The sequence below is a fragment of the Rhineura floridana genome, chromosome 8 (assembly GCF_030035675.1).
Source record: "Rhineura floridana isolate rRhiFlo1 chromosome 8, rRhiFlo1.hap2, whole genome shotgun sequence".
NCBI lineage: Eukaryota > Metazoa > Chordata > Lepidosauria > Squamata > Rhineuridae > Rhineura > Rhineura floridana.
In genome coordinates this window covers 21,732,698-21,752,432 of record NC_084487.1, presented here as the reverse complement: position 1 = coordinate 21,752,432, position 19,735 = coordinate 21,732,698, and the positions used below count along the sequence as shown (strand labels likewise).

Below are 19,735 nucleotides of genomic sequence, written 5' to 3'. Positions count from 1 at the left end.
GAGTGACCTTTGCCAAAATTAGGGTGGGGCTGAGGAAAGCCCCACCTGAATCCAGACTTAGTGTGCCTCATCTGACCCTGACTAACACACAGAGCTAGGAGCAGGAGGCTGAAGACAGAGAATCCGAAGCTCAGCAGGTATTGCTCTGTTGATGAAGTACTGTAAAGGCAAATGCCCAGACTCCTAGTATTTATACCAGGCCTGACCAATCCAGTGGCTTGATACAACCAGCCAATCCCCTACAGATCCTGAACAGGGCTCTGAGGCCTAAGTATACATACAGTCCATGGTAGTTCAATAAGCTGTGCCTTAGCCTCAAACTACAAGGACCCAGATCCTGGTTTAAGGGCTGAAGCCCTTGACATTCACAGAGTTTCTTAAATTCAGGTCCAGTGATTCGAAACAACCAGGTCCAGAGAGCCAGCATGTTATCTGGGGAGCATTAAGGAAAGTCTGGACTTGGTGGACCAGACTGACTGACCTTGTGGCCTCTAGGGGCCAGGGTCTTACAACGAATCCCTGAGATGTCACATTACATTATGGCGGCAGGAGTCCTAGCTGTTAATACATAGCTTTGAAATCCATAATTAAGCACTACAATCTGTTTATATATATACAATTCCTTCCAATATATTGTAAAATTGCTTCAAGATGCTTCACAGGAAGTGATTCAATAACAACAACAACACAGGACTTTGCTATTATATGTTTAATTGTGAATTTCAAAGCTAGCACATGAAGTGACATGAATTGTTTCTAGCGTCTACCCAGGTTGGAATGCACTCATTAATTTAAGAAATAAATATATTCATTTATGGAAAACCGAGCAGTCAGTTCAAGTAGACATTAAAGCCTATGCACATATTACTCACGTGTAGGACATAACTGAGCAAAGACTGGAGTGGGGCTTTTAGCCTCCACCCCTCCCAAACACTGGGGTCTTCTTCCTTCCAAAAGCCATCTGCAATTGTGTTGGGAAAGCCCAACACATAAGTTCCTGCTTGCAAGTACGAGAAGCTGGTCGTGTGGGTGACCTGATCACACAGACTTCCTTACAAACAACTGCACACAACATGTGATTTGGCAGGAAGGATACCTGATGTCGGAGACAGAGCAAAAGGTGTGGACCCACTCCAGTCCAGACGATTATGCCCATCAAGCCAGTAGGGAAGGGACACAGCTTAGTGCTAGCAGAGTGCATGCTTTGCATACGGAAGGTCCTAGATTCCATCCCCGGCATCTCTAGGTAGACCTGGGACTGTTCCAGATCTGAAATCCTGGAGAAGGGCTGCTGGTCAGGGTGAACAATACTGAGCTAGATGGACCAACAGTCTGACATAGTACAGTGGAAGCTCGTTATAACGTGTCTTGCTGTGCTACAGATTTGGATATGCTGCAGGTATGAGAATGTCCCCCGAGAAAATACTAAAATAGTAAAGTACAGCAGTTTTCATTATACCACAGAACCCCTATAATGTGGGTGCATCCTTAGTCCCCCATCCCCTGCGTTATAATGAGCTTTCCCTGCATAAAATAAAGCAGCTTCCTATGTTCCTAAGTAATGAGTGCATATGGCTTCTGTAAAGAATCACAAATATTGGGTTGTATTCATCTAAGTCCTATTCAGAGTAGACGCAATGAAATTAATAAACCTAAGTCTCTTTGAAAACTCGGGATAACTACAGGAGCAGATTCCAGTATAAAGCAAGAAGGAAAGTACAACAATCCAGGGGAAACCTAGTGAACCCATAGAGGTCTTTGTGCATGTCCAAATTTCTCTTTGGATCCCAGCTTATTTTAAAAGGTGGCTTCAGAGACAAATACAGCTGACTGCTATGGTTCTATTCACCTTTGTCATTGTGCTCTGCAGCCACGGTGCTGACATACGTATCAGCACGTTAACCTTGGCAGAGGGGAGAGATCTGTTGACTATAAACACCATTTCACATGCATAGATATGACTGGGATAGGTACAGTCCTTTTTGAGCTCCTTTTAGGTAGAATCCTACAAGAAGGAACCTAGATTTGTGTTGTTGCTGCCACTGTATCCTGATTTGGTAGTTGGAGGGGAATTTTTTACTGAGATATAGTTATCAAGGTGCATGAGCTCAGGGTCTGATTCCAAGAAGTCTGCATGTCGGCACAAAATGTCGCATCTGGGATGACTTCAGACATTACAAGACTGCAGGGGGGCGAGAGACGCAAGCTAAGTGGACATCTACATATCCCACCCACTCCACTTGAATTCATCTTCAGATGTTAATAAAAAGTGGAAGTACAAAAAAACCGAAGCACAAGGGCATTCAAGTATTTGCAGGTTGGCACTCATTACATCCAAGCTTGTTTGAAATTGATCTTTTGTCTGAGATGACATAGCTTCCAGGTCAAAAAGGAAATGGTAAGACTGAGAAGAGAGCTTAGCATCTTTTTAAAAAAACTTTTTCAGAAATTGGGGTGCAGCGGGAGTACAATACTTACTTTACTTGAGAAGAGTAATTTCCATATACACTGGGATGGGTGTTTGAAATATGTCCATTCATTCTGATTACCACTCCCTCTGTGGAAAGAGAAGACAAAAAGTCATTTAAGATACCCAGCACAATAATTTTAACAAAAACTTTGCAGAATACGTGAGTTATGACTAGTGATCGAAAAATCTGCCAATTTTCTCAAAGTTTCTAATTTTCCCAGTCTTAAATTCAGTTCTCCATATTTCCTCAATTTGCCATTTTTTTAAAAAAAAACCTCATTAAAATGCACATGCATTTAAAAGCTAATTTCTCCAAATATATTCACTTTGTATGCAGTTTTGACTAATGTACACATTTTTGCAATCAATTGTCCCTAATATCATGTATTTTATTTTCACTAATATGTGCACTCATATCAATTTCTCCAAATATATGTACTTTTGTACATATCGCTTGGTTGGAGGACTGCATCACGAAATTCGGAGAAGTGTGTATTTCAAAGGATGGCTGCGTTTCAGTTCACGTTTTGTTTCAGAAAATGTGAATTAGGCAGGTTCACTTTAAAATGAAAACAAAATTGAATTTCTATGAGACCCCAAGTTATGACTATGGAAGACGACAGTTTTTGAAAAGAAAGGATTTTCTTGCACAATCATCTTCATCATCTAGGACGAACAACAAAACCCTCTAAAAGTCCTGCAATAGATTCTCCATCAGAATCGTCTGAGTTAATCCTCAGTTGGAAAGAAAATGATCTGTGCACCAGACCTAAATATTGGCCCAAATGCAGCTCCCCACTTCCATAACAGGTAGAAAGTTCCAGATGCAACCGCTACAGAATTTTCCTTGTGAGGACAGCACACCAAAGACTTATGGCGCTTTTCATTCATCTAAGTTTTGCAAACATACAAGCCAAGCTTGTGGGAGGAGGCAAGTTCTCAGACCGTGCTGGTATTTAAAATAGCATCAGCTCCTGAAAGGAGACAGCATGCCATCAAGGGCCGGAATACCATGCCTCCTTCTTGCAAGCCACTGAAAAGCCATACCTCTGTGTCCTCTTTATTGGCAACACTAGAATTCTAACCTTGTTTCTTCCATTCTCACAAAGCCAGTGTAGTGCAGTGGTTAGATTGTCAGACTAGAACCTGGGAGACCAGGCTTCAAATCCCTATTTGGACATGAAACTCACTAGGTGACCTTGGGCCAGTCACCAATTCTCAGCCTAACCCAACTCACAGGGTTGTTGTGAAGCTAAGATGGAATGGGGGAGAGCCATGTAAATATGTCAGCTTGAGCTCCTTGGAGGAAAGGTGGGACAAAAATGCAATAATAATAAATAAATAAACACATAAGACGTAGGAAGCTGCCTTATACCGACCATGTTAAGCTATGGGGAACCTGTGGGTCCCCAGATGTTGCTAGACTACAGCCATGATGGCTGAGTCTAATGGGAACTGAAGTTCGGGGCTATAGGTCCTCATCCCTGCACTAGAACGTAAACACCATCTCAGCCCAGTGTAGATGCTGGCACCAGCCAAAAGAAAGCTTTGCACTTGCTAAAGTTTAACAGACACTGACTGAATCAGAAGATGCTGCTTTTATTTTTTAAAATCAAGAAGTCTCCAACCTTAGCTTATGGACGCTGCATTAAAATGAAGTCTGCTATCAAAATACTGCTGCATTTTCCATAAATGCCTATATATTAATTTTCCAAGACCTTCTTTACTCAACACTGTGCTCCTCTGCATCTTCTAAGCAGATCTATTTAGGGTATTATTTCTGAGCATAAACAGTATTTACTACCTTTTGTATAGATAGTCAAGCACAAGTGTTTCAAGCTCTCCCCAATTTTTCAGCGGGGGACAAAAATCACACACACAAAAGCCACAGCCAAGCCTGTTTTGATAGCTGGAAGCAATTGTGGCTAACATGTATGAAAACCTGCTGAACACGAGTCCCATCCCCCCCCATTTATAAAACAGGTTTTTGAAAGGTGATATGATTTCCACTGATGTGTACTGTGCTATTTAGGCTATAATCACATTTTTATGACCAGTCAACATATTGTAGTTTAAAGTATTTCTTGCAGTGTACTCAATTACCACCTTTTCCAGCAGGTCTTTTGTTTCTCTAACTTGCTGGGCTAATAACCATTCTGTTAATTAGCTGTTAGAATTTTGCACAGCCAACTCAAGCCAAAAGGCTTTCTTCTTGTACCTAAATTCATACAATTTTATGCTAATCTTCTTCTTTTGCTTTCTTACCTCTCCACACTTTATTTTCTGGAAGAACGAGTGGAGACTGGTGGTTCCCATGTCAGTAGGGCAGTGAATCTACTCCGGGTTTTAGTATGAATTTTCAATGAGCTGTCCAAGGTGCTGAAGGCTCCTTCAAAGTTCATACTAAAACCTGGAGCAGATTCACTGCCCCACTAACATAGGAGCCACCAATCTCTACTTGGAAGCACAAGAAAAATCAATGTGTGCTTTAAAAGCACAGCTTCATTATCTCCTAGGTCAACCTTTCCCAACTAGTGAGCCACCAGATATTGTTGGACCACAATTCCCATCTTTCCTGACCATTGGCAATGCTGGCTGAGGCTGATGGGAGTTGTGGTCCAACAACATCTGGTGGCCCACTAGTTGGGAAAGGCTGTCCTAGGTTCTTCCTGCGAGCAATTCAGAGTGCTGTTTTTGACCTCTCAGAATATAAATTGAGGTGGGGAACCTCTGATTCACAGGCCTTATTAAGCCTTCCAGTCCTCATTTGGCCTGCCAGGCCATTTTGGCCAAGCTGTGCTGACTCCTACTCCTAACATCATATATGACATCAGGTGTGGGACAGGTAAAGATATGGCTAAGATGAAGGAGGGGCCCTTCAGACAGAACTGACCATCTGCAAATCCCTGTGCAAAGACCCATGCACAGCACTTTGCAAGTACCAGAAATCAGCCAATTGTTGGGGCTTGCATACCACTGTGCCTTTGCCTGTACAGTTTGATTTCAAACCGTGCAGGCAAAAATGGGGCACCTGATGTCATTGTGGCATTGGCCAACCCCACCCACCCATTGAAGGCTGGTCCATTAGGGCAAATGGAGCACCAGACCGCCAACGTCAGTTTGCCTTTAACCAGTCCCACTTGCCTCCTTTCTTGCTTACTATCAGTCCAGGTGAGCTTCCACCTTCTTAGTCTCAGTGATAATCCTTGTAGGACTCAGCAGGGAGGAGGATGGGGGAAAACCAGACCTGGTTGGCTCTAGCTCCACCTACTGTTGATCTCCCAGCATTCCACCCTACCAGTCCCAAAGGGCAGCAGCCACCACTGCACCCGTCGGTCAAAACACAGGGGTTGGGGGAGACAAGGATTTGACCTATCAGTCACAGCTAGTGCCCTATATGGTCTGGGATCAGTGTACCTGCAGGACTGCCAATGCCGTAAGAATCTCTCCAGCATCTGAGATAATAATAGATTGTTGCCTTGAGATGCCCCTGGGTGCAGAACTCTATGCTGTGATTAGCTTTCTGTTTCTAGTCATTGGGTGGCCATGTGTCCTGCTTTACAGGGGACAGTCCTCTGTCTGAAGGGCTGTCATGTCTCACAGCAGTTTAAAGGCAATCATAAGAAAAAAGGGCAGGGGCCTTAGGATTCCCCATCAACCACACCTGGAGAGCAAGCTCAGCAGGCATGCAGGTCGCCTGATTACAGTCATCCCCATTCTGGCAAGATGCATTCTATTAAATTGTAATAATGATTTCTAAATTTGCATCTATATTTTGGCATATGCAAACCAAATATTATTCAAATCTGTTCTCTCTCTCTCTGTTCTTCTTTTTCAGTGATGCTGTTTTTGGGTGATCCCTAAGATGATAGGTAGTTATCAGAGGCACTTCTCTGGTTGCCCATGTTGGGGAAGGACTTTAGCTAAGTGGTAGAGCAACTGCTTTGCATGCAGAAGGTCCCAGGTTCAATTCCCAGCATCTCTAGGTAGAGTTGGGAGAGACTCTTTGTCTGAAACCCTGGAGAGCAGTCAGTATATACAATGCCAAGCTAGATGGAGCAATGGTCTGACTCTGGAGACGGCAGCTTCCTATGTTCCTAGAGGGAAGGCTTGTGGCTACCAGAGAAACAGCCTTTTCTGTGGTGGAAGCCCAACTTTCCAAGAGAAGATCCCGCCCCCCATCCCAGTCACCTTCATCATTATCTTTTAGGCTCTAGGTAAAATATGTCCCTGTTTACATGGGTTTTGGATGGGTATATGCTGTCTGGTGGGTTTTGTTTTGTCTAAGGTGTGCTGGTGCTGCTGGAGGGAATCAACGCCATCAACACCTGCAACCCCCTCACCAACTTCAGTATCCCGGCCACTGCCACCATCACAGGTATGCAGTGGCTCGCCCTCATCTAACGGGGCAGTGGGTGCACCTCTCCGAGAAGATCTATGTGGTTGTCAAGTGGGGGGCGGCCACTGTCGCCGCCATTTACAATTACGGCATAGGGATGGGGAATGACATCCAGCCATGACCCACCCTGCTGCTGTGGGACCGGAAAGCTTACTCATATTTTGCCATCAGAGAAGCTGATCAGAAGTTCAACTGAAAGTGTCAGACTTGCAAGCATAGAAGGAGAGAGAGAAAACCAACTCACAGCTTTGTTGGGGGCAACCTGAGATGTTTCTGCTGCTCCAGGCACCTGCACCACCCTGTATTTTCACTGAAGTTGTAATTTGCTGTTTTTTTAATAATGGTATTTGTTATTTAATTTTTGTAAATTGTAATGTTTTATTGATGTATTTTTATATTTGTGTTTTTCTTGTAAGCCGCCTTGAGGGCCTTTTGGCCATAAGGCGGGGTATTAATAATAATAATAATAATAATAATAATAATAATAATAATAATAATAATAATAATAATGTTGGTCTGTTGGCTACAGGATTAGCTAACTGCTACTCTTATTATTATTAATGTGCAATGGCATGCTCTCTGATTTTTAGCTGCTATTTTATGTAAATTGATGCTATATGTTGCCAAGCTGCCTTGGATGCCAATTATGGCATAAAGGAAGCTTTTTTAAAAAACAAAACATACCCCAACTCTTTACTACTCATGATCAGCCTGGGTAAACTGGAGAAATTCAACTGAGGGTGTTGCAGGGGAGAAATGCTTCTCAAACGGCAAGGTAGCTGCACATCACGTGTGGGAGGTTTTGTAAAAATATATGAATGTCAGGGATAGTCGGCATGGTGCTCTCTAGATATGGTTGGACTCCAACTCCCATCAGCCCCAGCCAGAATGGCAAATAGTCAGGGATGGTGGGAACTGTAGTTCAACATCTGGAGGGCGCCATGTTAGTTACCCCTGGCATACCTGCCTTATACCAAGTCAAATCACTGGTCGGTTTAGCTCAATACTAACTATTTTGACTGGCAGCAGCTCATTATAAACTCAGCAGAGGGCTCTCTAAGTTCTTATTACCTAAGGTTCCTTTTGGAAGATTTGCCAAGGATTGAACTTGGGACCTTAGGCATTCAGAGCATGTGTAGAACCACTGAGCCAGAGGCATTCCTACTGTGTCTCATGATTCCAGCATCGACAGAGGATTTTTTATAATGCTCCATACAGCAGATGGTTGAGACATGGGCTTCTATAGCTCCTCTTTGAAGATACACTGCTCAGGTTTCAGGGCTTTTTGCTATATTCTGCTCTGAATATTGTCTGAAAATGTAATTTTGAATGTTGTAACCTTTTAGCTGCTGAAGACCCTGCCAGTCAAATGCATTTGGCAGTTTGATGTAAGACTATATTTGAAATATTACTGAATGAACTTGAGACTGGAAGATTTAGCTTCCCGTTTTCTATTAACTGCAGCTTGCTGTGTTGTCTGCACCCAATGAACCGGGGCCAGTCTTAACCATGTTTTATTGAAGCAAGTCAGCTTCAAACCACAGTGTGCAGCAATATGCAAGCCATCTTTGACACAACCACATATTTTACCAAGCCCAACAGCTGACACCATATATGACATCAGGTGTAGAGCAGGTGAGCATGGCTTGGCCAAAATTGCCTCGCTGGCCAAATTAAGTCTGCGGGCTGAAGATTCCCTCTGCTATACCCATTAGAACCTCAAGAGAGGAAGAGAAAGAAATTGTGTGTGTGTGTGTGTGTTCCTTCCTTACCACCTGCATGAAATTAAGCCAAGGGCTGCATGTGGTCTTGGGGATAGAGGTTGCTCAACCACGTTCTATACTATCATCTAACATGCAAACTGAATAGTGGTGATGGGAATGTGAGTTACCCCCCCACACACACACACCCCATAGCGAAAGCTCTCTGGGTGGTTTACAAAAACAAACCACTTATTTTTATATTATAATTAGCCTTCAAGTCGATCCCGAGTTGTGGCGACCTTATGAATATGGATTTCATGGTAAGCGGTATTCAGTGGGGGTTTACCATTGCCTCCCTCTGAGGCTAGTCCTCCCCAGCTGGCTCAGGCCTGCTCAGCTTGCCACAGCTGCACAAGCCAGACCCTTCCTTGTCCGCAACTGCCAGCTGGGGGGCAACTGGGCTCCTTGAGACTATGCAGCTTGCCCACGGCTGCACAGGTGCCAGGGCATGTAACCCCTGAAACACTCTCTGTGGGGGTGATCTTTAGCTGGTCCTTGACACCCAAGAGACACCCAAGAGCGGGGATTTGAACTCACAGACTCTGGACTCCCAGCCAGGCTCTCCTCCCCACTGTGCTATACCAGCTGTATAAACGCTTATTCAAGTTTACAAAAATACACCGCTTATTTATGTTGCTTATTTAAGTCTGTAAAGTGCTATGTACATGGAAGGTGCTGCATAAATAATCTAGAATTTGGTGTATAAAGGATTTTTAAAGCCTCTCCAACAATTAGGAGTGCAAGTTCTGCATCAACACATTCTTCCACTCTCCTCCCCAGCAGACCTCCCATTATAACTCATGGACTGCACCAGATCTTAAAATAAAGCAGACAAAAATGCTATTATCAGGGTCCCTTTTATGAGTTTATATAGTGCCTGGCAGAACACTGGGGTGAAATGCCCCATTCAAGCAAGCAAATAAGGCAGCATTTATTAATTGGTCAATAAGAACATCAGCAATATAATCGACAGCACAGATGGAAGCTTCACACAACACTGTGCTTATTTAATCCAGTCACAGACTCTTCAGGAACCTTCATAGGATCTCCCGAGATAAACTCCCTAACTTACTACATTCTCCAAGTTCAATGCATCATTAAGGGGCCATTAATGCATGACATTCATTAGACATTAAAACAGGGGTAGGGCACCTCTCTTAGCCCAAGGGCTGCATTCCCTTGTGGGGAACCTTCGGAGGTTCATATACTCACACATGTCTCCATCTAGGCAAGGAAGAGGCGTCACCACAGCTCAAGGACAGCCAGGAAAAGCACTCAAGGAGGGTATGGCTCAGGGAGAGGCATGTCCTCGTGACAGTCCCAACGGCCAGAGAGAGCGGGAGTGCTGATGGGCCACACTTGGCCTCCAGGCCTGTGGCTCCCACCCCCTTCGTGAAGCAGACAGAAGTGCATATGCATCTCAAAGTGCCTATGGGTCAAATATGCACTACATGGATCACTGGAAAGAGAGCCAAGAATGACCACAGTTCCCTGTCGAGTGTACAGCTGGTGGCATGCCTGGGTTTCCTGCCACATAACCAGAGAAACTACTCTCAGAGGCTAAAGCAAATGAGACAAGACACCATCTGCGCAATTAGCAATTGCACAAATGACTTCTTAAAAAAAAAAATACTATAGGAGGCATGGGCCCCCAATCTGGGTTGGAACCTGGCCAGACAGTATGGAGCATTAACCCTTTGCTCCCCACCACCACTGTAGTCCCGATCTGAGTGGGGGCTCCTGCACCTCTTATTTGCAGTGAGGGAAATGCTCCCATTGGCTTCTCTTTGGAAGCTTTTATTTGAAACCAGCTCAACATCTCGTAGTAAGAGCTCTGTCGTGAATGAGCAGCAGCACAGCAGGGACTGTTTGGATATTAAACTGAGCCAAAACTTAATGAAGCTTACCCTGTGTTTAACCTGGCTGAAGTGTATGAAGCAGGCAGGAGGAGACATTGGACTGTGTAGCATTGTTCTGTAAATAACTGTGGCTTCATGCGTCACAGGGATTCATAAAGCAAAAGGTGATTCTCTGAACTTCAGACCAATAAAAGGACAGCCACATGATTTGTTTATAATCATTCCATATTTCCAACAATCACTTCTTCAGTAACTGCACAGATTTTTCATATGTCCTCTGCAGACAGAATGTGCCTGGGATTACTGTCTTGAAAGAAAGAAAAGGAGGGAGGGCATCTCCTAGAGAGGCCGACTCTCTTTTAATAAGAAGGAGAAGGAGGAAGAGGAGGCGGCGTTCCCATAAGGGCATCAACAGAGAAAGCGCATAAGTAGAATCTTGCAAAATCTCTTGCCACTGTTCATACAGCAGGTGGTGCTTGTGGTTAGGGGCTTCCCATCTGTCCCCCAGCCCCCTTCCTTATTTGTTATAATATTATAAGTTTTTATTTTGAAGCCGGAGTCGGTACATTTCTACTGACTCCAACTCCAACTCCACCCAAAATTGCTTCCGACTCCGACTCCACAGCCCTGCCTTTAATAACAGCCATCTGAACTGTTTCTCCTGTTCCAGCCATGACAGAGGTCGAGGGCGCCAACTTCTTCCTTTTGACATTCCCTTTTCAGAATTTTTTCACTCCGGTTTGCCTGTATCTTGGAACACACGGCGATGTCCGCAGGTAAGGGGCATATGGAGAACCATTGTTAATGCCTCTGTTTCTGTTCATATGATGCGGATGGTTAAAGCGCCCTTTTGTCTGCAATTCAGTTCTGCAATTACAGTCAATCACCGATGACCCTCAACCAAAGCAAAACATAGCACGCGCGTGCACACAGACACATTGGCCAGTGCTTTAAAGGTTCAGGGAGGAGGGGAGGTAAGACAGGCTTCACTAAGCCTGAAAACATCAGCAGTTCCAATATTTCTCCTCTCCACACCTATGGCAAAAAAGAAACCAGAATCACACATACACACACACTACAGAGAGGGAACAGGCAGATAAAAAACTATTGACAACTTCAATCTGTAATGAATCAATGATGGATGCCCAATCTACCTTGAGGCACTGCACAAGAGGAAACTCTTCAAGAAACATTTCTCCATGTATGGGGAAGAATCTGCTCAGCTAAGCCTCCTTAGCCACTCACTGGCACTGATTGACTGGGTCAAGACAACAATCTAATAACTGATTAGTAACTTGTTTCCGAACGAATACAATAGCAAAACACTCTATATCATAATAGTCCTCTGTGGTGATGATGGTTGTTGAATATATCTGTAAGCCATTTGTTGTACCTTATCTTTACCCAATGGTTGTATTTCTAAGATCTACGAGGCTAGAGTTCATGCTTACTTCCAAATCAGTTCCTCTGATCTAGAAGCTTGGCCTCTAACCCCACCCAGATCTATGGGAATGCTTGCAGTTACCCGGTGTTAGCAATGGAGCTCTGCATGCTTTTAGCAGGCTTTGGTTTATTATTACCTCTAAGAATCCACAAATGCACTTGCTAGCAGTGGGTACATCTTTTTTGGTCTGGCAAGATCATGGAATCAGAGAGAGCCCCTGTCCTTCTTCCATGCCTGAAGAAGTGTGATGCCAAGATGATTTCTGGAATAAAGGAGAATGGCAGGGGCTCTCCCTCATAATTTACTGAACTTTGGAGACACTTGGATTGCTACTTTCCGAGAGGCTGAGGTTTAGTGCAATGGGAACAAGCTCCTATCCTCAACTATCAAGGCTAGCAAAAACCTTTCAAGTCCCCTGATCATTACTTTACATGATTTGGGCATATTGAAAAGAGGTTCCGGGTCTAACCATGGCTCAAAGTAAACCCCTGCCTTCACCTTAAAGTCCGGCCAGTATTTGTGACATAACCATTCAGAAGAATACACGAACAGATCTTAAGAAAGCTGTGGGGTGACGGTGACGCCTTGCTTATAGCTGCTCACAGTAAGACTTCTGGAAATACTTCTGCACTGTGGACACCATGGGCTGGTTCAGATGCATCACCAGACTGTGATTTGGTGCGATGAGAAGATTTCAAGATGCTTAGAGTTCATGAACTCCCTCCTTTTCTGATTGAAGGCAAACCACACTTTGCTGTTTTGGAAACTGTGGTTTGCCTCAAACCAGGAACAGAGGGAAGAAGATGCTGCACATGGGAAGAGGAAAGGTATGCAAGCCCCAAACACCTTGAAGGCTCTTTCTCACTGTGCCAAACCATGGACTGGCATGATATCGCAGCTAGCTTAATTATTGAAAGTAGATTACAGAGGCAGCCCGATCTGCATCATTCTAACAATTAGGATTATGAGCAATGTGTGCATTAGGGCCCAGCACAAAAAGTGTTTCCTCTGGTCTCCCACGTGGTTGGCTGATATATGAGAACCAGTCCCAGTTTGTTTAACCTCATTGCTTCAAACGTTTCTGTTAAGACTGTGCTTTGGAACAACATAGTATTTACAAACTAAGCTTCTTTAGTTTAAAAATTCTGGCTTGTCCAGCGCAGCAAAGTCATGCTACCTTTCTATATCAAAATGCGTCCTTGAATGCTCCTCGGGTAGGTAATATGACCCTTTTTAAAATTCAGGAAGCACTGAGCAAGCCAGCAACTTGTGGTCAAAGGCAGCACCTTCCGGCTCACAGCTACGTTTTCCAGAACTTCACGTTCTTCTGAGGTGAGGTTGTCCTTGAAGTTTTGTTTGTTGTTTAAACCCACCGGTTTCCAGGAGGAGCTGCACATAATAAAAATGGCTAGGTTTGAAAGAAAACCCGAAGAGATCTAGAACAAGCTGGGTTTTTCAGCTCATTTCCAAACTAAGTGGTGCATTTGCTCACATCCCAGGGAGGGGAAAACTGGTTTGCTACAAGCTGTGAAAATAACGACCCATAATAATCAGCACTGCCTAATGAGAGCTTTCCTTGATTAAAACTGCTACCTAGTAACAGTCTAATTACACGTAGATGTACTTGTATATAACCAGAAAGTAAGTGCTAAGCAACTTGCAACTAAGCAAAAGCTACAACTTATTGATAGAGAGGAAAAATCCCCCCTCTCATTCCCTATTACTCACACAAGAGAACCAACATAGCCTCAGAATGAAAATAGCTCAGAAGTGTGGTCTAAATTCACAATCCGACTAATTAATCAGCTAAAGAGTACTTGATTAATTTGCTACACTGATTAATGACTACAAGCCCAGCAATAATTGTAGGCAGCAAGACCTAGCCAGGCTGTGTAATGCTTCACAGGCCACAACAGTTTTGCATTTCAAATGCTGCAGTGATGGTGGAAGAGTTTGTGAAGGATCCGTTCCTTGATCCAAGCCAGCATTCCAGAATGTCCTTTGTCAGGGTCCTGAGGAGTCAGGCCTGCAAACCAGTCAGCTGGAAGGGCCAGAGATGAGTATAAAGTCTAGGTCAGACTGATGGTTGCATTCCAAAAGATGGCAGTCCTGGTGAAGGGAGGCTGAGGCAAGGCATAGGCATCTGTGTATAACTACCTTTTGACAAGTTGCTCAAACACAGACACTAAGTCTGAAGCAAGAGTTTGTATGAGGCCAGCCAGGCCCCTATTGACGCCCAAGACCACCTAATCTGGCTGGGTTGATGAGTTGCAGTGCCTACCTCTGGTCATTATCTGGATGATCCTCCAGCACAGCCAAGTACAAGGCAATAGCTTTTGGGCCTGGGCAGCATTTTTGGGGCAAAGAGAGCAAAACTCCTGGGCCTTACTAACAGAGTCCCCCCTTTGAATCTCTTGGTGCTACACAGCCTTGACACATTTTGTTATTTTATTTTACTATATTTACATGCTAGTAAATGTTTCTTCCATCATGGAACCCAAGGCAGCATACATATGGTTCCCAGATAGTCATCTTTCCAGCCACTGACCAAACCCAAACCCGCTTAGCTTCCCCAAGGTGGTGGTCTCCTGCGATGGGCAGGTAAGAAATCATCATCACCACCACCACCACCACCATCACCATCAGACAATTCCTTGGGACCAAATGTACACCAGTTGTGTCTGTGTTTTTTACAGGCTATCCCAAGAATTATTGTAAGTAGCATCATTTATCTTTTTTGTTGTTGTTTCATTTGCATGTATATGCACGCATGTTATTTTATGAAAACAAAATATTTTACAGAGGCTTATAACATTTTAATATGTATTTTATCTTTTCAGTTTATGTTTTGTGAATTGTCCCAGTATTACTCAGATAAAGAGCATTATATATAAAGTGACTCTGCTTCAATTTAAAGATATTTAAAGGGCTGTTCACAAGTGCCCTTCTCATCTGCCTAGGCATCCCTCTTCAGACCCTTCTGCCAAACGCATTGGGTTCAGGGTGAGGGTCACCCCGACATTGGGGGTGGAGCCTGCAAAGGCTGTTCCATCTCCCTCTCCACACATTCACTGTGCATGGGTGGGCCCTTGAAGACTGCTTCTCTTTAGGTACTTCCTGTTCTGAATTGACTAACAATGTGCACACAAGTTTATGCAGTCCTATACACAGGCCCAGTTCACAAGTAATGCTAAGCCAAACCATGGCTTAACATGAACAAGCAAAGATGCAGGTTCCCAGACAAAAATCACGGTTGCTACACTCCTTCCCTGGTCTGCCTGCTGCCATGCTACCCGGAGCTAAACTATGGTTTGGCTTAATGCTACATCCAAACCTGGGCTTGCGTTTTCTTGTTCCAGAAAAACTGAGAGCAGTAAATGAAGGACAAACCTTGGTTGCAGCTCACAGTTTCTCTGGAGCGAACAAATCACAAGCCTGAGGTCAGAAGTAATGCTGAGCCAAACCATGGCTCAGCCCTGGGTAGTGCAGCAGCAGCAGAGCTAGAGGAGAACTGAAACAGCTGTGATTGTTGGTCTGAGGGCCCACACATTTGTTTGTTTGCACTAAGCCATCGTGTGTCTCAGCATTACGTGCAAACTGTGTCATAACATCAGGGCTCCTCACCATAACATTTCTGACTACACAGATCTACAGCAGTTACAGCAACCTTCCCCTGCCATCAACAAGTACACACATCAGTAATTGACATTTATAGCTCTCTGTCACTCAAACTAAATGGGATTCAAGTAAGGACTATTCCTCCTTTTCCAGAAATCACATCCACGGGAGCAGCCACGTCAACTTTTAAAAACTTAACGTAACTGTATTTCACATAAATAATGTTCCCACACACAAAGGTTTCCATTCAAGGTTCCCAGGATTTTAATAGCGCTAAGAAATAACAGCTGTGCCCCTGATATGTAATTTGTTCACCACTACTAAAAGACAGGCTTAGTGCCAGCATCTGCTGAATAGTACATCTAGCAAGCACCTCATCTTAGTAGGGAGAAAATGTCTGCAAAATGTGGGAAATCATTTTTTTAAATAGCTTCTTTTTATTATGTCCTGTACAGCAATATGTGCATGTGTATGAAAAAGGAAAAGAAAATACACACACACACACACACACAAAACACTCGGCATACAGAATTTTCACTCACTTGAACTGGAGAGGGGAGGCTCTTCAAAGAGCAAGCTTGTATTATCCTCATGTACAGTATTATCCTTATTCAGCTCATTACTCTATCCTTTTTGAGGGCAGATGACCCCACAGATATTGGGGTGGTTCACTGAACAGTCAGGAGTCTTTTGGCTCACATGCTTTCCATCCTTTCATTTACTCCCTTTAGACATCGTGATCCCCTGCCTTCTGGCCTGTCATGAGGCAAACTCAGTCCAAATGAAACAGAAAGCCAGGTTTTGCTTCAAACCAACATAAGAACAGCAAGGAACTGCTGCATGGAAGGAGGAAAGGATGGAGGAAATGGACTGAGACCTAGAGAAGCCAGTCACTGGGTGACCTTGTGCCAGTCACTGTCTCTCAACCTAACCTACCTTACAGGGTTGTTGAGAGGATAAAATCGGAAAGGGGAGAACCATGTTTGTATGCCACCTTAAGCTCCTTGGAGGAAAGGTGGGATATAAATGTTGTTAATAACAACAACAACAACAACAACTCACTTTCAAGAGCTCCACTGGGCATGGTTCTACCACCAAGAGCTTGCCAGAAAGAGATACTACATATTAGAAGTTTATTTCTGCAGCTTATTAATACTGTTTAGAGAGCCAGTGTGGTGTAGTGTTTAAGGTGTTGGACTACGACTTGGGAGACCAGGGTTTGAATCCCCACACAGCCATGAAGCTCACTGGGTGACCTGTTGGAAGTGGGGCAAAAGCAACTCCTGTTTTGTTCTTTTGTTTATGTTCCAGAAGGGAGATAGAGTTGGGGGCCTCCAGATGGACAGGCTCGACTACCTTTACCTGTGATGCTCTGACTGACTTCTGTCTTTAGACTGATATGCTTAGGAAAGCTTATCTGCCCGTCCTCCTTCTGCCCTTTCCTCTTCTTCTCTTCTTTGACTGTCCAAGAGAGGGGAGACACCTTTGTCTCTGCTCTCTCTTTCCTGAGCCATGAGGGCAACCCCCACATCTGGGCATTGCGCCTCTAAGTTAGTTAGTTAGAACTAGGTATGCCTTTCCTATCTACTATGAATTTCTATAAATAAAGTAGCTTTTCTTATTTTACTAAGTCTTAAGTCTCAGTGATCTTGATGCAGGGTAAAAGCCTGCTAACTTAGGTAAACGCACACACTGGCACACACGCATTTCAGACAGTTGACGTTCTCTGCTAATATCTATACAAATTTACACAACATGACCTTGGGCCAGTCACTGCCTCTCAGCCTCAGAGGGAGGCAATTGTAAACCACCTCTGAATACAGCTTACCATGAAAACCCTATTCATAGGGTTGCCATAAGTCAGAATCGACTTGGAGGCACTCCATCTCCATTTCATTAATACTGTTTATGATATTAGAACTCTGGGCCATTCAGGAAAGTCAATTTGCAGTAGGTTCAAGAACAGATGAGCAGGAATACCTCTCCACACAATGCATATTACCGTCAATGTAATGGTTTGGGGCCAGGTTATCTGAAGAATTGTCTTTATCCATACAAGCCTGCAAAAGCATTAAGATCAGCATCTGAGACCCTGCCCTCTGGTCCACCAGCGAGAGCTGTGAAATTAGCAAGTATCAGGGAGAGGGCCTTTTTTGTGGTGGCCCTCCATCTTTGGAAGAACCTTCCTGAGGAAGCTGGCCTTCAGGAGGATTTTATAAACTTATTTATGCTAGTTTGCATTTGGTTAATTTTGGCATCCTGTGCTTTTAACTGAGGTTTTATGTGTTGCTCCTATCTTATTTGTCATTGATTCATATCACTATTAAATATTGTTTATTGCTTTTATGGTTTGATTACTTACTCTGTATTTTACAATATGGTCTGAGAGAAGTTTTACCCTGAAAAGTGGGCTGGAACCCAAATAAATAAATAAATGCACTAAACACAAGACACAGTAACAACACACTAGTTGAGATGGTTAGTTTAAAAGGATTAGACAAATCCATAGAAGAAAGGTCTTTCAATGTCTATTTGTTATACACAACAGATCACCTGAAAACCCATATTCAGACACAGTCTAGTAGGCTCTGGGGTTAAACAGAAAGTGGTCACCCCCATCATAGCCCATTTATCAGCTTTCAGGGGCATCTGGCAGGCTGCTATGGATTTGCCAGACCTTGCTGTGATCCATCAAAGCAATCTTTGGTTCTTCTAAGGCAGGGATAGCCACCATGGTGCCCTCCAGAAGTTGTGGGAGTACACCTCCCATCATCCTATGCCACTGGCCATGCTAGTTGGGGCTGATGGGAGGTGTAGTCCAACAACATCCAGAGGGCACCACACTGGCTACCCCTGTTACAAGGGCTAGCATTTTTTTTTTTTTAAAGCAGAGGTTTTTCAGAGTGTTGGACGGTGAACTCATGATAAAAATCTGACTCCGCGTGAGGATTAGACAAATTTATGGAGGTATCCAAGGTTCCTAACCCTGATGGATATGTTCTGTCTCCATAGTTGGAGGCAGTATGCTACTGAATTCCAGTTGCTGGAAGCTGCAGGCGCGGACAGTGTTCTTGCGTTCAAGGTCCTACTCATGGTCACCTGGCGAGAACAGGATGTTGGATTAGATGGGTCACTGGCTTGACCCAGCAGGGCTCTTCTTATGTTCATGGTGCAATTGCAGATAAGCAGAAAAACATACCCAACTGTACTTTTAACCCCTACCATACCTTTAACTAGCTCCGTGATTGCCATTTAAAAGCATAGGCTGGACACAGCCTTCCACCACAGCAAGGACAAGTGTAACCATCAGAGAGAGACTCATTTGCTCCAAAGGACCCTTTAGCTTCTTCATAGTTAGAGGCGCATACATCGCCAGCCTTACAAACAGCATGTCTCTGTTTACATTTGTCAAACTGCATATCAGAAAGAACGCTGAACAGAGGCTGCTCTAGGCTGGAGAGCTAACTGTTATTTCCTGAAGGCTGATCCAATTTTGAGAGAGAGGAGAGAGTGTCCGAAAGAGAGATTAGCATGGCCAGGACTAATATCTAGTTTATAAAAAATTATATTTGTCCTTCAATCCAGTTCCACAGCAAGCCCACCACAATCCACACCTATACACGAAATCAACCCTCATTTGCTCTTCTCTTCCTTTCTCATTCCCAAAACAGTGCCATTATTTTAAAGACCAGCTTCATAAGTCTCTGCCCTCCCCCCACATACATACAGAGAACTTGTTTCCCCCAGCCAAACTCCTGAAACTATGCAGACAGCTTCCTTTTTCTCCAGTGCCTCTCATTATCTGTTTGCAGGGCCGGTCCTACCATTAGGCAAAGTGAGACAGTTCCTACAGGCAACAGATGCAGGAGGCAGACAGAACTGCAAGTGCCATGTGGTGGCCCCTGTCCTGTCCCCCCAGCTACTCTGCTGTTCTAAGGCACAGGAGAGGATGCTGTCCTATTGTCAGTGATTAAATAAGATGCCACTGTCAGTCTGGTTGGCTTTTATATGGGGAATGGGTCAGTGCCGTAAGAACTGTTGAAGTGGAAAGTGGTTAGAGTGTTGGACTAGGACCTGGGAGACCAGGGTTCAAATCTCCATTTGGCCATGGAGCTCCCTGGGTCACCTTGGGCCAGTGACTGTCCCTCAGTGTAACCTACCTCACAGGGTTGTTGTGAGGAT

The 19,735-nt window shown here is 44.1% G+C and overlaps 1 protein-coding gene across 6 annotated transcripts in view; it reads right to left on the bottom strand.

The window, feature by feature from the left end:
* EPS8 (EGFR pathway substrate 8, signaling adaptor) overlaps nucleotides 1-19,735 on the bottom strand; it is a 195,739-nt gene that overhangs the window by 70,997 nt on the left and 105,007 nt on the right. For all 6 annotated transcript variants that reach the window (XM_061638501.1, XM_061638499.1, XM_061638504.1 and 3 more), the window contains one exon: nucleotides 2,479-2,557. In XM_061638501.1, the coding sequence (XP_061494485.1) occupies nucleotides 2,479-2,540 (62 nt within the window). In that variant the 5' untranslated portion in view covers nucleotides 2,541-2,557. Of the gene's footprint in view, nucleotides 1-2,478; nucleotides 2,558-19,735 lie in introns of those variants that run through there.